The sequence below is a fragment of the Typopeltis vanoorti genome, chromosome 5, assembly GCF_054136105.1.
Source record: "Typopeltis vanoorti isolate ZY-2024b chromosome 5, IOZ_Tvanoo_1.0, whole genome shotgun sequence".
Classification (NCBI taxonomy): Eukaryota; Metazoa; Arthropoda; class Arachnida; order Uropygi; family Thelyphonidae; genus Typopeltis; species Typopeltis vanoorti.
This window is the reverse complement of record NC_143553.1, coordinates 43792777-43809269: the sequence shown is the minus strand read 5'-3', so window position 1 is coordinate 43809269 and position 16493 is coordinate 43792777. Positions and strand designations below refer to the sequence as shown.

General features: G+C 37.4%; 1 protein-coding gene across 1 annotated transcript in view; it reads left to right on the top strand.

Moving 5' to 3' along the window:
• Positions 1-16493, top strand: part of Tsf2 (transferrin 2) — a 174784-nt gene that overhangs the window by 81742 nt on the left and 76549 nt on the right. Inside the window, exon 4 of the mRNA XM_090392385.1 lies at positions 8673-9010. Coding sequence (XP_090248511.1) covers positions 8673-9010 — 338 coding nt within the window. The remainder of the gene's footprint in view (positions 1-8672; positions 9011-16493) is intronic.

Genomic DNA, 16493 nt, shown 5'->3' with positions numbered 1-16493 from the left:
AAAAAAACTCATAATTATTGTTTACTCTTTTGCTGATGTTAAAAATTGCTTCTTTAAATTGTATGGCTTTATATGGCAACTGGAATTACACTTAAATGCAAATAAAAAATATTCACACTATCAACAGGGTAGAAGGACTTTTAAGTAAAAATTCCATCACTAATTTTTACATTCATTCAATCTTTACAATAATCACTCTTAAAACATTCTTTGATTTTACCATTTTAGTGTGATTTTTGATTATTTGAAAGGGTCTTCTCAATACTTAAAAGACACCAAATAATGTTCCCAAAATTTCGGTTGGCACGTGAGAAAATTTTGTATCAAAGATTTGGTGATTTTGGCATGCACAAGTTGCCCACCCCTGGTCTAGAGTCTAGATTTAAACAAATCTATCGTACTGCTGTACGTTCGGGAGTTTACAGAGATCAGGGAGCTTCGGTGAAAACGCCAGAAAGTCTTGCCAGTGGTGATGGTGACTAAGCCTCAGATTTCAGAAATGCTATGTCTTTTTGACTTTTTTGTAGTATTTTTGATGTGTATTGAGAAGTGTGGCAAACTCAGGGACTACCCCGGCTTGCAAAAGCTCTAGCTACGCTACTGGTACTAGGGGAAAAAGTTAAAGTATAATGTAAAACAGGCTTTAGTTCAGTTGAAAAGAAAAGCATAACAGTTCATATCTCGAGTCTAGTTCATATCTAGAGGTCAAAATGGAATATGAAAAAAGTTTGTATCTTGAAAAGTTCTTACGTTGAGCCGGTCGTAAGTCGAGGTATCACTGTGTGTATATTATATATATATATATATATATATATATATATATATGCAATATCTACCAATAATTGTCCGGACACCCCTGTTATTTGAAGTTATGGAACATTCCAGGTTTGTTAATAACATAAAAATCAGTGTACAGATAGTGGGAAGCAGTATTTTATCGTAGCAGTTGAATATAGGTGGTATGGCAACATGACATGAACTTCGAGAGAGGTGTAATCGTGGGATGTCACATTGATTGCATATCCATATGTGGTATCACTGTGCCATTGCTGCTCAACTGGAGTATCCAAAATCAACAGTTGGTGATGTGATCAATAAATGGAGACGTTCTGGCATCATTACTGCAGGAAAACACCCAGGGCAGCTGTTGAAAATGACCGACAGGGACAATAGAATGTTAAAATGGGTGGCATGCAAAAACTGACTACAATCAGCACAGACTTCCATGATGAGTTCCAGAGCTCTAGTATCACCATGGTGAGCACTAATACTGTACAAAAAGGACTCCATTGGCTGGGTTTCCATGGAAGAGCAGCAGCACACAAGCCGAACATCACAACAACAACAAAGGCGACTTGTCTGGCCTGGTGCAAAGAGCATGTGAACTGAACAATTGACCAGTGGAAAATGGTACTCTGAAGCGATGAATCATTGTTCACCTGTTTCCAGTCTGATGGCAGGGTGTGGAGGTTGCCTGGTGAATGCTTGTTACCATAATGTGTTGTACCCACAGTAAAGTTTGGTGGCAGAGGAGTAATGGTGTGGGGGTGCATTCAGCTGGTTTGGAGTGGGACCACTGGTCGTCGTTTGTGGTTCCACGAAGACAGCTCAGTACCGTGCCTCTAATGTGGAGTTTTTATGGAAGCTACCTTTGTTACTATCAAGACAACAATGCACCATGACACAAAACTGCAGTTGTTATGGAATGGTATGAAGAGATAGATGTTAAATAATTGCCCCATTGAATGCCTGTGGGACAAAATGGAGCTGTGATTCAGGTCCAGAGCAGCACGTCCTTCATCTGTCACTGAACTCGGTGCTGCTTTGATGGAGGAATGGAGGCAAATTCCGCCTGATGTCTGCTGCATATTGGTGGAAAGCCTCCCTCAAAGGTTGCAGGAAGTGAACAAAGCCAGAGGTGGACATACCCAATATTTGGGTTCACTTGCTGGTATCAATTGTAAATTGCTAAAGCATCTGGACAATTATTTGTAGATAGTGTATATTCTCTTCACATAAGGTTGGAACCATGAAGCACCATAATATGTTGGCTGGTCTAAGGACTAAATGTTCAGGTCTCTTCTTGCCTTCAGTAAGCAGCGTAGACATCTCTATTTGAATACTTTCATGAAGATGAATTCCACAGTGGGATTTGAACCCAGCGACCTATTGGCAGAAAATCAGAGATACTGTCCTGACTTGTTTATACTTTTGTTTTGAACATACCGTATATCACCAAAACACACATGCATTGCATTAAAAAAGATGCCAAGTTAAAAATGCATCTTTTTAATGCAGTAAGCATGGCCTAGTGAAAATGGCTAGGCTGTCCAAAGAAAGACTTATAAAAGTTCTAGTTTCCAACCAGAGGAGGAACTTTTTCTAAGCCTTCCCTTGGCTATTTCGGGAATTATTCAATCTCTGACATGAGCAAGGATGGTTTTGTCCTGCAACTCTAAAAATGGAGCATAGAACTCGCACTATTTCTCTAATATAATACATACATACATACATACATCTTCAAGGCCCACCTTTCCTAATTGGGTTGTGGGGGCAACAGCTGCAAGAGGAACTTCCAATGGTCACGATCCTCTGCCACCCAGCTCGGGTGTTCTGGTGGGATTCTCAAACATGTCCACCCAAGGTTTTGGATATAATCTATCCAGCGAGTCCTTGGCCTTCCACGTAGCCTCCCACCCTCTGGCTTGGCAAAGAGGGCCTTCTGAGGGAGCCTCTATTGTGGCATTCTGACCAGGTGCCCGTACCAACGTAACTGTGATCTCTCAACACAGAAGTAGTGGTTGAGTATTGAGGGTTTCCCGAATTGCAGAGCTTCTGACTCTGTCGAGTCTTGTCATCCCTGCAACCCCTCAAAGGAACCTCATTTCAGCCGCTTGGATTCGTGTCCGCATTCTTTCAGTCCTTATCCAACTCTCAGGACCATAGGTGAGGATGGGGACATAGACTGTATTGAAGACAGCCAGCTTTGCCTTCTGGCTTAACTCCCGCTTCAATACTACTGAACGGCCAAGCTCCCACAATATTGAACTTGCTAAGCCAATTCGAGTATCTAGCTCTACGTCCCATTTTCCATCATTCATGAATATGGACCCAAGGTATTTAAACTTCTCCACCTGCCTCATTGGGACTCCACTTACATGTAGAGCGCACTGGGATGGTTGTCTTGAGACCACAAATGTTTCAGTTTTGGCCACACTGATCTTCATTCTGACATCTGCACATAAAGCTACAAACCTATCCAGGGTCTGCTGGAGGTCATCTGTGGAAGAGCTAAGCAGAAGTAGGTCATCTGCAAAAAGCAGAAGTCCAATGCTATATCTTCCGATTCTGACACACTCACTGCCTCGGCTGTGCCTATCAATCCAGTCCATAAATATTATGAAAAGGAGGGGTGACAGAACGCACCCTTGGCGGAGGCCAACGGAGACTGTGAAAGGTTCAGACTTTGTGTTGTTTACCCTGACACAAAACTCTGGGCATTCATACAGGGACTTGATGGCAGCTAATAGTTGACCATCCACTCCATACTCATGTACTACTTGCCAAAGCTTATCCCGAGGAACCCGGTCATATGCCTTCTCCAAGTCCACAAAACATGTGTAGACATTCTTGGCATATCCCAAGATTTCTCAAAGACTTTCCTCAAAGTGAAGATTTGGTCAGTTGTGCTTCTACCAGGACGAAAGCCACATTGTTCTTCCTGGAACTTTGACTCAACTATGCTCCTGCACAGTCTTTCCAAGCATAGGTGCTTGGAAAGACTGTGCAGGAGCATAGTTGTATACACTTTCCCAGGCAGGCTGAGCAGAGAGATGCCACGATAGTTACTGCTGCAATCCTTCTGGTCTCCCTTCTTGAAGACTGGTATTATTATGCCTGTCTGCCATTGCTTTGGTGCTCGCCCAGATATCCAAGCAGCCTGACACACACTCGATTCAGCCAGAGAACACCATCTCGATTTAAGGCTTTTAGCATTTCGGGCCAAATTTCATCATCGCCAGCAGCCTTGCCTGATTTTAGCGATTTTATTGCTAAATGGACCTCTTCTGCTGTGAGACTAGTCATTGCCCCGATCTGCACCTCTTGGATGTCCACAACTGCTGGGCCAACCGGGTTAAGAAGGCTCTCAAAGTATTCCCTCCATCCGTGGAGGATATCCTTCTCGGTTGTTAAAAGTGCGCCATCAGAGGCCTTAATTGCCCTTGCTGTGCACGATTTCCTCCCTCGAAGGCGGCGGATAGTCTGCCAGAATACTTTGTTTGCATAGGATGAGTCTAATCTTTCTCCAAAGGATTCCTAAGCCTTCTGCTTTGCTGTCTTTACTGCCTTAGCAGTAAAGACAGCAAAGCAGCTTTTCGTGCCTCAGCATACCGCAAACGCATCTCAGGTGACCTGACCCTTAGCCATGTTAGGTAGAACTCCTTTTTTGCCCGGACAGTTTTTTGGACTTCTTGGTTCCACCAAGGTGTCCTTTTCGCACTGCCTGTTGCCACGTTGAGCCGCTTTCTGCCACAGCATGAGAGGTGCAGAGGCATTGACAGCTGTTCTGAACAGCTTCCACTCCTCCTCAACATCTGCAGTATGCTTGGGAATCTCTTTGAACCTGGAGGAAATGTCATCTGCAAAATTCTTCCTCACAGCCTCATTTTCCAATGCCTCCCATTTCATGCGGTATAGCTGCTTAGGCTTACCAGCGTTGATGGTAGCATCTGGTTTCTGAAGCCGTAGCGTGCACACAACAAGGACGGTCAGTTGACAGTTCTGCCCCTCTTCTCACATGAACGTCCAACACTGAGGAAAATAGGTCTGCTTAGACTATAAAGAAGTCAATCAGAGACCTTTGTTCTAGTGTATTTTATGGACTTCTCGGTGCTGGAAGAAGGTATTCATTATGGACAAGCTGTTAGTACATCAGAAGTCCAATAATTTCAACCCATTCGTGTTAAGGTCAGGGGCGCCGTTCCTCCCAACCACACCCCTCCATGTCTGGTCATCTGTTCCAACATGTGCATTGAAGTCACCGATTAGCAGGACTGATTCCATGTCTGCCACCCTGTCAAAAGCAGCATCCACTTCCTCTAGGAAGGCAGAGTATTCTGACTCCAGATTAGGTGCATAGGCTTGCACCACAGCCAAATCATGGGTTTTTCATCTGAAGCCTTAACACACGCACCCATCCCCCCAATGGGATCTACTCGGCAACACAGTCTGACAGCTGGGGGCTTTTGAGTATCCCCACAGAGGAGTTGGAACTGGTCGAAGAAGCCAAGCGCTCGACAATGTCTGCTCATTGTCGGGGGCACACCAGAGTAGTAGAGCTTCCGCCCCTTATCCAGGTCGATAGTTCCAGAGCCTCTCCTCTTGGTCGAAGAAAGCCCAACTAAGTCTAGCCGGTAGCACTTGGCTTCCTCGACCAGTTCCAACTCCTTCCCTGTCAGAGAGATGTTCCAGTTGCCTAAAGCATAGTCTGGTGCCATTGTCATTGCCATTTCTGTCCTTTTGCAGAACCATTTCTTTGCGCTGCCCCTAAACACCTCCCCAAATGGGTAGAGGGCCCATTGATGGAGTTTCCTCCAGCAGAGTGGTGTCTAAGGGAGATATAATAATATAATATAATATCTCTAATATAATATTATATATTATATTAGACCACAAGATGGCAGTAACTGCCCATACTCATCTCTCCAGATGTCTATTAAAATCATTGATTGCTCTTTCAGCCAGCTATCTTTGATAGGTCAGTGGTGGAGATGCAGCCATCTCCACCACTGCCTCAGTATTCAAAAGTTTTGGCTAAAATGGTTTCATTTATTCCATTTGGGGAATAAAAGATGTTAGTTAGTGGAAAACTCCTGATATTACTATTATGAATTTAATGATCTGGAAAAATTTCATGATTGTCTATATGTTTGAGTTCTGTATAATTTAGCATCAGCATATTTAGATAATTGAATTTAGGGACTTTGGAAAATTATTACTAATTTGTGCCAACCTCAATTTTTTTTTTTTCTTTCACTGCTGAAACTTTTTTTAATCACTTGTTAATTTTTGATATTTATACTATTATTTTCTTGGGCATCTTTATAGAGTTAAAGACTCATTAGGTGTGGGAACTATTGAATCATTGTTCACCAATACCTATTATAAGTTTTTTTTTTTTTTTTTTTTAAATTCCTTCACTCGATCCCTACACTTCTTGCATCATAAAACAGAAACTTTTATCCAAGTGGCAGTCCTCATAGAATAGAGAAATCAATAATAAGCTTTATCAAATAAACCTCAAATTAAATTGTGGGAGTCTAGTATGCAAGGTCTGTACAGAAGTTCTTGCTTGGCATTCAATGATCATGTAGAGCTTTCGATTCTGCATATGGAATATTAAGAGGTGGAAGTTTAGGGTTATGAATTTTAGCATCTTCAAAGCATGCTGTATTTTTTGCCTTATAAGATGCACTTTTTTGTACCTAAAATTTATCTGAAAATTAGGATGCATCCTACAAGCTGAATGCATCTAATAAACTGGTGCATCTTATACACCAATGTGTTTTTTATGTATGCACAGTTACGGTGCATCATCACTTGTTGGTAATGCATGATCAGCTTGAATAGTCATGATCTTTAACAGTCACGCATTTAGTAATCAGTACATTATTATATTTAATTTTGTTATAACCCATGGATTGAAGCACAGACATAGCTATAAAATTGTGTTTAAGTGTAGTGTGATTGAGTAAGCAGAAAAAAAAAAAAATAATGGCAATAGGGCAGCATAGCGGCACTTTGGGCCTCCGCCTACACGAAAAACGGTGCATACTTAGAGAAAACAAGAGCAGCAATTTATAGAAGCATCATCATAGGTATCAAGGATTTAGGCCTAGTATGGCCTGTTCCGGCCTTAGAAGTCATCGTTTAAGAGGACGTCCTGGTTTTCTTTTTCCTAATGGCTTGTACTTTAAGGCTTGTTTTGGTAATCTTTCTGTTTTCATTCTTTGAACGTGTTCCATCCATCTATGTTTATATTTTTTAATTTTTTCAATTACTGGTTCTTGGTTTAATTCTTTCATAATATCTTCGTTTCTTTTGTGATCAAATAGGGTATACTTTGCAGTTTTTCTCATAAACTTCATTTCTGCTGTTGTTAATCTTTGTTTGTCTTTTTGTTTTATTGTCCAGATTTCGCTTCCATACATTAAGACCGGTAGGGCTAATGTATTGTATACTTTTAGCCTGGTTTTTTTTTGAACTAGGTTTGGTTTAAATATAGAGTTAATTACTCCTGTTATTTTTAAATATTTTGTAATTTTTATGTTTATATCTTTTTCATTTTCATAAGTGATCATGCATCCTAGGTAGTTAAATGAATTCACCTGTTCTAAGATCGTGTTATCTAATACTATTTTAGTTCTTGCTGGATCTTGTCCTTTAAAGGCCATAGTTTTTGATTTTTCTGTTGATATTATCATACCATAATCTTTGGATATCTCATTTAGATTTAAAATAGCTTTCTGTAAGTTATCTTCAGAATTTGTAATTATTATTTGGTCGTCTGCAAAGAGGAGAGTATTTAAGTTAACTGTAGGTGAAAGTTTAATTCCTTGATGTAAATTTTTACTCCATTTTATTATTATTTCATTTAAGTAGATATTAAAAAGAGTTGCTGAGAGGGGGACATCCCTGTCGGACCCCTTGGTTTATCTCTCTTGTATATGATAGCTCATGATTTAATCTTATTTGTATTTGATTATTTTCATATTTACTTGTGACAGCTTTTAGGATATTATTTGGTATTTGTCTTTCTTTTAATATGTTAAATAATGTTTCTTTTAACTTTGTCAAATGCTTTTTCAAAGTCAATAAATGCAATATGTGTTTCTAAATTATATTCTCTTCTTTTCTCTGTTATTAATTTTAGGCAGAAGGCTTGGTCTATACATGATCGTCCTTTTCTAAATCCATTTTGTACCTCTAGAATAAAGTTTTCGGAATATTTCATTAGTTTGTTATTTAAGATTCTGCTGTATATTTTGTAACATGAATTTAGTATACTGATACCTCTATAGTTTTTAGGGTCATCTCTATTACCTTTCTTAAAGATAGGAATCACAATTGCTTTTTTCCATTCTATTGGGGGGATACCAGTTGAGTAAATTTTATTTAAAAATAATAAGAGTCTTCCTTTGAATCTTGTTCCTGCATATTTATATAGTTCTGAACCTAGCTTATCTTTTTTAGAAGAATTTATAGAAGCAAATTTTAAAAACAAAAAAACAGCAAAATTGCCAGAAATTAAAAATAAATTAAAACTTGGATAATGGATCAAAGAAGATTGGGTTGTTGTATATATATCTATAAAAATGATTATTCAACAAACAAAATTATTGGCAACAGAAAGAAATATCGTTTTTTTGTAGGGTCGGCATCATGGTGCTTTTGATATATGAAGAGAAATTATTTAATTTCTCTTCATATATTAAATTAAATAATTATTTAATTTTTTTTAATTTCTGTATTACACTGAAGATTTGCTCATTGCGTGAATCAAAATATTTGTAGTTAATCTATTTTAATTAAATAATCTTTTAACTGTGTCTACATATGATTTATACAGAATGTTTATTTAATTTGTAAGATGCATTTTTTCTCATTTCTAGGGGATAATCCACAGTATATGTGTGATTTGTGTGCTGGAAAAAAAGGTAACCGTTGTTCCGGTAGTGACCCGTATGCTAATTTTGATGGAGCTTTTCAGTGTTTAGTTGCAGCTGGTGATATTGCATTTCTGAAACATACTACTGTTGAAGAAATGGTTTCACGAACTTGGTATCATGGACCTAACAAGGATCAGTTTAAGCTGTTATGCCCAACTGGAATTACTGTTAATGTAGATAATTATAGAAATTGCAATTGGGGTTTTGTTCCTGCACATGCAGTGGTTACTACATCTGCCAATTTGCCAGAAATGAGACGAATGTATCAAGCCTTTTTAACAGTAAGTTTAATATTCATTGAGCAAGATTTATTACTATAACAACGGCTCTTTTACTTATAGTAACACTTGGAAACTGGAATTATGCTTTTAATTATTAGGTATATTATGTACTTTATAATTTTGAGTAGATCCCACTCTCCAGTCAAACAAATAGTTTTGCACTCCTTTTTTTTGCTTAATTTGAAATTCAGTTTAATCTGTAATTGGAATATGCATCTTCAGTTATCCAAACTAAAGTCTGCATGATTCCTTCTATGAGAAAGCAGTACATATGCACTTAATGGATCTGAAATTTTGTGTCTGAGAGTGCTAATCCCTTTTTGTCACGATCTGCTATCACTCAACAGCAGTTTCTTACCACATCTGATGCTTTCTTGCTCAGTTTACTACTTTTTATGTTCTCTAATTTCCATAACCACTGTTACCTTATGGATTATTTATCTCTGAAAGTTTATTTACAGACTAATTACTCAAACGATAAGATTGTATCTTCTTTGGAGACTTCTCATAATCAGGGCTTAGCATTTCACTCACCTGTGGTGAGTGAACTGCCATAGACTGGGCAAAATGTTTTATTTAATTAAAAAAACAACTTTCTGAACAAAATGTTTTTTAACTTGAAGAAAACACAGAAGAATGTGCATAATAATATAGTGGTTACTACATCTGCCAATTTGCCAGAAATGAGACGAATGTATCAAGCCTTTTTAACAGTAAGTTTAATATTCATTGAGCAAGATTTATTACTATAACAACGGCTCTTTTACTTATAGTAACACTTGGAAACTGGAATTATGCTTTTAATTATTAGGTATATTATGTACTTTATAATTTTGAGTAGATCCCACTCTCCAGTCAAACAAATAGTTTTGCACTCCTTTTTTTTGCTTAATTTGAAATTCAGTTTAATCTGTAATTGGAATATGCATCTTCAGTTATCCAAACTAAAGTCTGCATGATTCCTTCTATGAGAAAGCAGTACATATGCACTTAATGGATCTGAAATTTTGTGTCTGAGAGTGCTAATCCCTTTTTGTCACGATCTGCTATCACTCAACAGTTTCTTACCACATCTGATGCTTTCTTGCTCAGTTTACTACTTTTTATGTTCTCTAATTTCCATAACCACTGTTACCTTATGGATTATTTATCTCTGAAAGTTTATTTACAGACTAATTACTCAAACGATAAGATTGTATCTTCTTTGGAGACTTCTCATAATCAGGGCTTAGCATTTCACTCACCTGTGGTGAGTGAACTGCCATAGACTGGGCAAAATGTTTTATTTAATTAAAAAAACAACTTTCTGAACAAAATGTTTTTTAACTTGAAGAAAACACAGAAGAATGTGCATAATATATATAGAGATATTCTAGTAACAAATTATATTTGCCAAAAAAATTTTTTTGTTTTTACTCTTTTTCCTGTTGTTATTATATATTGACTTCTTTTTATTAGATGGTTCTTACACAAAGGAAATGTTCTCCAAACAATGATGCAATACCATTAATCGTTTCATGGAACTCCTATCGACTTATTGGGACATATCATTTAAAATTAGGGAGAGGAATACTTTTTTTTTTTTTTTTCATGGCGAGTAAGATTTTGCATAATTTGTTGAGCTGTATTCATAATTCAAAATAACTCTCCATCTCTATCTTCAGAGATCAAGCAGGAAAATGTGGAAGTATTTAACATTAGTAATGATGTCCATCGACCAAACCAGAATACAAAATAATCCTCTGTATTTTTTAAATGCTATTGACCTTCTTTTAACTACCAAATTCCTTCCAAATGTACTGCAGATGTCAGCATATGATCTTGCCCATGTTTCTTTTTCTACAGATTGGCCATCACCAGTGTAATCCCATATCCTTTGACACCTCACTTGTACCAGTCCAGTCTTCAACTATCTGCTCCATACAAAATCCCCCCCCCTCTCCCCCAAGCCCAGTACTCTCCAGGTTCTGATTGTACAACCAGCATGCCAAAGTAGTCCATGGTAAAAATTCAGCATAACTCAAATAAACCAAGTCAAAACCCTAGCTTTTTACTCATCCTTTATTACAGCCTATAATACCTGTTAAATTATATATATAAAAAAAGTTTGTGGTCATATGTAGAAAACGTGCCTTTTGCACAAATGGCAGGTCAAACCCTGTGGTCTCTTGCTTTGTGTTGATGACTTTGCACTTTCAAATAATCAATGTTATAAACATTGATATGCTTACCATTCTCTAGTGTGGATGAGAATAATCTAGTGAAGTTCATTGCTACCAAAACTTGTTAGAAAAAAATCTCACTTCACTGTGCTTGCTTTTGATAATATTTAGTTCTCCACTCAAGATCAAATTCTCTTCTTTGGGCTGGCTTATCCCTTTAGGCTTTCCTTAGCACAAACAGATAATATCTGTAGCATCTTTGGGATCTAGAATAAAAAAGCTATATGCTCTTCTTTTTGAGACTGTTGTTCTCATTTGCACAATTTAACACTTCAAAAAATTCCAAATCTGCTTAATATATGACTCCTCTCACACAGACATCCCTAAATCACTTTATCATAGTCCTTGTTCTCTATTCTCTTTTCTCTAAATATGTCAAAATAGGAAAAGCTGCAGGTCAACATCCTTACACAATTCAGCTTCACATTTATTGAACCAACTTCTCATTATTTGCTTTCATTCCACCTACCTCTATTCTTTGGAACAGCATTTCTACTACTGTTCCCAATACTGCAGCATCAAGAAATGTGATCAATCAAGAAACATTAAGTGATACCTTCTTTCTCTCTCACCACTTGTCTCCACACACAAGCTTGTTATAAGTTTAGTGATCTTTTGTGTTGTGTGTGTGGGATTGATATATGTGTGTGTGTATGTGTTGTTGTCTTGTCCTAATATATATATATATATATATATATGTATGTGTGTGTGTGTGGGATTGATATATGTGTGTGTGTATGTGTTGTTGTCTTGTCCTAATATATATATATATTCTTTGGCCATTTGCTTCAATTAATATGTCCCTATGGGTCATGGAGCAGGGCCTCCGAGTGATGTTACTGGCACTTTTCATCTGTTTGTTCTTTGGTCTAATTTTTTTTTTGCTCCAGGAGAGTACCACTATTACTGGTATCCAACACCTTTACCTGTTTATGTTGTGATATAATCCATGGACATCTATAGAGGGGAAATCCTGATAAGCTTATACTGATTTGAACTCTTCTTTGGCAAGATGTCATCCTGGATGACCTTGCTTGGATCAGTCATTTAGTGGACTTTCCATCAACTTTCAGTAGGTCTCATTCCTCTTATTCCAGGGACAGGGTTGAAGGTTTGCTATTGAGTAGCTGAGATAGCCGTAGCATTCCACTTTAGAGTGCATTCATTGCTTGCCAGATAGTAGTGGGCAGCCACTTGTGGTTCTGTAGTGGGTGAGGAACTCTAGTGCTGAATTCTCTCTCTTTCTCTTTTTTTTTTTGAGAAGTCCCAAGGGTGGGTAGGATCCCCAAAATTCTTAAAAAACTTCATTCAGGAGGCAGTTTGAAACATCTTCTAAGAAACAACCACAGCAGCTCCTTCATGCAAGATTAATTAGGGGAAATATTAATTATGGTGCTCCTTCCTCCCATACACAGAACTTCAAATATTTTGAAAAAAGTGATATCTTTGGCACCTTCCTAGTGTTCTTAAGGATATTGCTCTGAATTGAAAGATCAAGGCTTGACATTCATAACAAGAATTCTCATTTGTAGGGATGATATCCCAGTACTGATCAGGAATATTATCTTGTTTGACACCCCAAAATCCAAATAAAAGCAAGATATTATAACTGCCTTGTCAAGCCCCACATTCCAAACCCTTTTTGCAACTTTTAAGTGTCAAAAGTACAGCCATGCTCAGACTGCTGCTCCCCCCCCCCTGCCATATGGAACCATGAAAATAAAGATTTCAGAAGCCAAATATACAAATGCACTAACTGCAAAGGGGATCATTCACCCTATATCTCAGCATGCCAAAGGTAGGAGGATGAGAAAAAGTTTCAAAAGATCAAGACAGAGAAAAATGTAACCACATTAGGATGCAAAGAGGAGCATAGCACAACAACATGTAGTGGAAATCTTCTCATGTTGAGAAGATAACAGTAAAAAATATATATATATTTAAGGGAACATCAATTTGCATGACTCTCCCGCCTTCTCATAATTACATCATCCCTGAACAGTATGATTTACTTGCAATATGCAGAAAAAAGCATGAATATTGCCTCACTTCAGAAAATACACTAAAACTTATTCCACTGCATTAAAACTTGCTGGTTAAACAAAATTCATAATAGTGCTTCATGGTATACATAGAAATAAAAATATAATTAATTTACTGAGCTTACTAACATTTTGCTGGTTTTTCCCAAGCTTCTTCAGAGCACACTCTGGCAAACACATGGCATGCAACTAAATCATTGTAAAAACAATTCAAATTGTAACAGAAAAGGAACTGATGTCCTGACATGGCATCCTCTGTGGACCAGATAACCATAAAGTTAATTGGGGAGAAATCAGACTATCTGTTCTAAGAATGACTGCCTTCGAGATCTCATGATCATCAAATTCCTGACATGTACCCTCAAGGGGTGTACAGGATATGATAGTACTACATGAAAAATTTACATCATTATTAACTTCCTATTTACAGTTTTCCTCCAAATCAATCTGTTGCCTGTTAAGACTCCAACATTCTCAGATTTTATATTTCTATCTTCTAAGGCACTTTTTACCATATCAATCCACCTATATCTTAGTCTTCCTCTGGGTCTCTTTCCTGCCAACCTGGCAGAGAACACTTGTTTTGCTAATCTTTCCTCTCCTATTCTGTTTAAGTGGCCATACCACCTGAGATCAGTTCTGCTAACACATTCCTGGTTGCTAACAATGTCAAGTTCTTTCCTAATATCTTCTTTTAATATGATATTGCCATTGAATCTATACATGTCTCTATTAGGCCTGAATTCAGCTTGTTCTTCACCAAGTTTTCCCTGCACAATCCTTCTCAACCATTTCTCAAGGATAAATGCATAAATCTTACCAATCATCCCGAATTCGTCTCTTTGTCCAGGCCTTCTGAACTATGCAGTGCAGCTACTGTAAGACTTTTATACCTCCATACTTGAACATTTCTGGTCAAATATCATCTACTCCAGCTGCCTTTCCACGTTTCAGGCTTTTGATGGCTTTTTTTTAATTCAAGAAGGGATATGTATTCCTGATTGCATGCCTGTTGAGTGTTTTTTAGCACTGTGCTGTCACTGCTTGTTTCATTTAGCAATTTTTCGAAGTAATTACTCCATACTTCAAAGATATCTTTTTATCCAGTTTTCATGTCACCTTTATCATCTCTAACTCCTTTTACAGCACTCTTTCCTCCATTCCTAAGCTTCTTCAACAACCTCCAGAATATCTTGCCATTTATTGATATTTATTTTCTATATTCTTGCAAAGTACTCCCATGACTTTTGTTTAGTTAGTTTTACACAATCTTTTGCTTTCTTACATTTATGTTTGTCTCTGTATTCTCTAAGAGCACAAGCTGACTTATTTGCCAGGAACTTTCAATATGTTTTCTTCTTTTCCTTCACTGCCTCTTTAACTTCCTTTCTCCACCATTGGGTTCTGATTTTTCTATCCTTGTAGACAACCTCACTACATGCCTCTCTGGCTGAATCAATCAATGTTTTCTTCAGGTCTTGCCACTGAATCTCCAAGGTTTGGATCTTGTTCACAAACTCATTCATTTTTTCTTGAATGATGTTTGTGTATTTTAGTCTACAGTTCACATCTGAGAGCTGCTCAACTTTTATTTGCTTTAAAACTTCCTTACATGTTTTTCTTTTCAATATGAAATTCAATTTTATCCTGCTCAACACTAAATGGTGATCAATTTCAGATCCTCTGTACACTCTAGTGTCCTGCACTAGATCTCAGATCTTTGGCTAATTAATGCAGCCTTACTTGTTGAAGTTGGGAGAGTACTTCATAGCCATTGTTGATTCTAAAAATAGTCTCTTAGATCTGTAGCAACATCGTATGTAATATTGATGTCTTCTTCCATTTAATCCTATGTAAAGGAGTATCTAGAGCATTGTCTGCCACTCCAGACAATGATCTACCAGTCTGTTCAAAGTAGGCTAAAGTGTAAGCATGAAGGAAGTTCATACACTCTAGGATGTGCAAAAAGAAGTAGAAGTTGATCTTTAAGAGAATGGATGAAGGTAGCTAGCTGAATGAGTGGTCTGAAAAGAGATCTATATATCAAAAAAGAGAGCTCAGGCTATCTTTTCTGATATATACTCTGAATATAAGGGATGGGAATAATTTTGCTGTGATCTTGCATGTTGGTTGCAGGAGGGAAGATGCATGCAGTATTTTTTCTTTTATAGGGGTTGTATCCATTAGTTAAAAAGTGTTGCAAAAGTGCCTGAGCTCAGTTTCAAGAGCTGTTTCTTTGAACAAATAACCTGGCCTAGTGTGTAAGTGTTTCAAGAATGCCATGCTGTTGGGAAGGATGGTGGGGTGATTGCTTATGTAAATACTTTCCTGTATGAGTAGGTTTTCTGTAAATAGAAAAGGATGACAAGCCATTAGGTATTCATGTCACAAGTATGCCTAGAAAGGGGAGACATTGTTATTTTCCTTTCATTTTTTTTTTTTGTAATGTTTATTTTAGGATGTTGGCTGTTAAGATGTACTAAAAATGTCTAGGCCATGAGGCCAGTTAGCAAATGCATCAACATAGCGCAACGAAATTATTGGATTAAGCATAACTGTGATGAGTGCATGGATTTCAAAAGGTTCCATATGGAAATTAGTAGTGAGAGGAAAGAAGGAACTCATTGCAGTCCCATCCAGCTGTGTACATTTTTCTTTCTTTTAAGAAATAACCAGATTAAATGGTGAATCTGAATAATTCATATATGTCAGAGGGAAAATATGATTTAACAATGTCAAGGATTTCTGTCAAAAATATATTAGCGAATGTCAAATCAAACCATAATGTCAGAATCTGTCAGGGTTAGACTTTTTTTATAAATATTTTAAAGTGAAGTGAATTGTTAGTGATTGAGGATGCGAGTTGCCTCTAAGGGGGTAGTGCTTTTAATAAATGCTTGTCCAGTGTATAGATGGGGCTGTCTATGCTGCCAGCTGTTGGACAAGAGGAAGGCTAGCTAAGATCAATGCCACTGTCATTGCATTATAGGAAGAGTTTTCTGAAATCCTAAATCCAGAACTGGTCTATTGTGTATACCATCTTTGAGCATGCTGCTACTACAGTTGTTACAGTTATAATTTGTGCTCTGAGGATGTTGAGTAGAAAATCAACAAATTCAATAAATTATATATTTTTTGAACTGCTTTTGTGGATAACAAATGATGCCTATGCACCTCAGAGAATTAAAGACTTACCTCAAAACCCACTGCTGGAGAGGA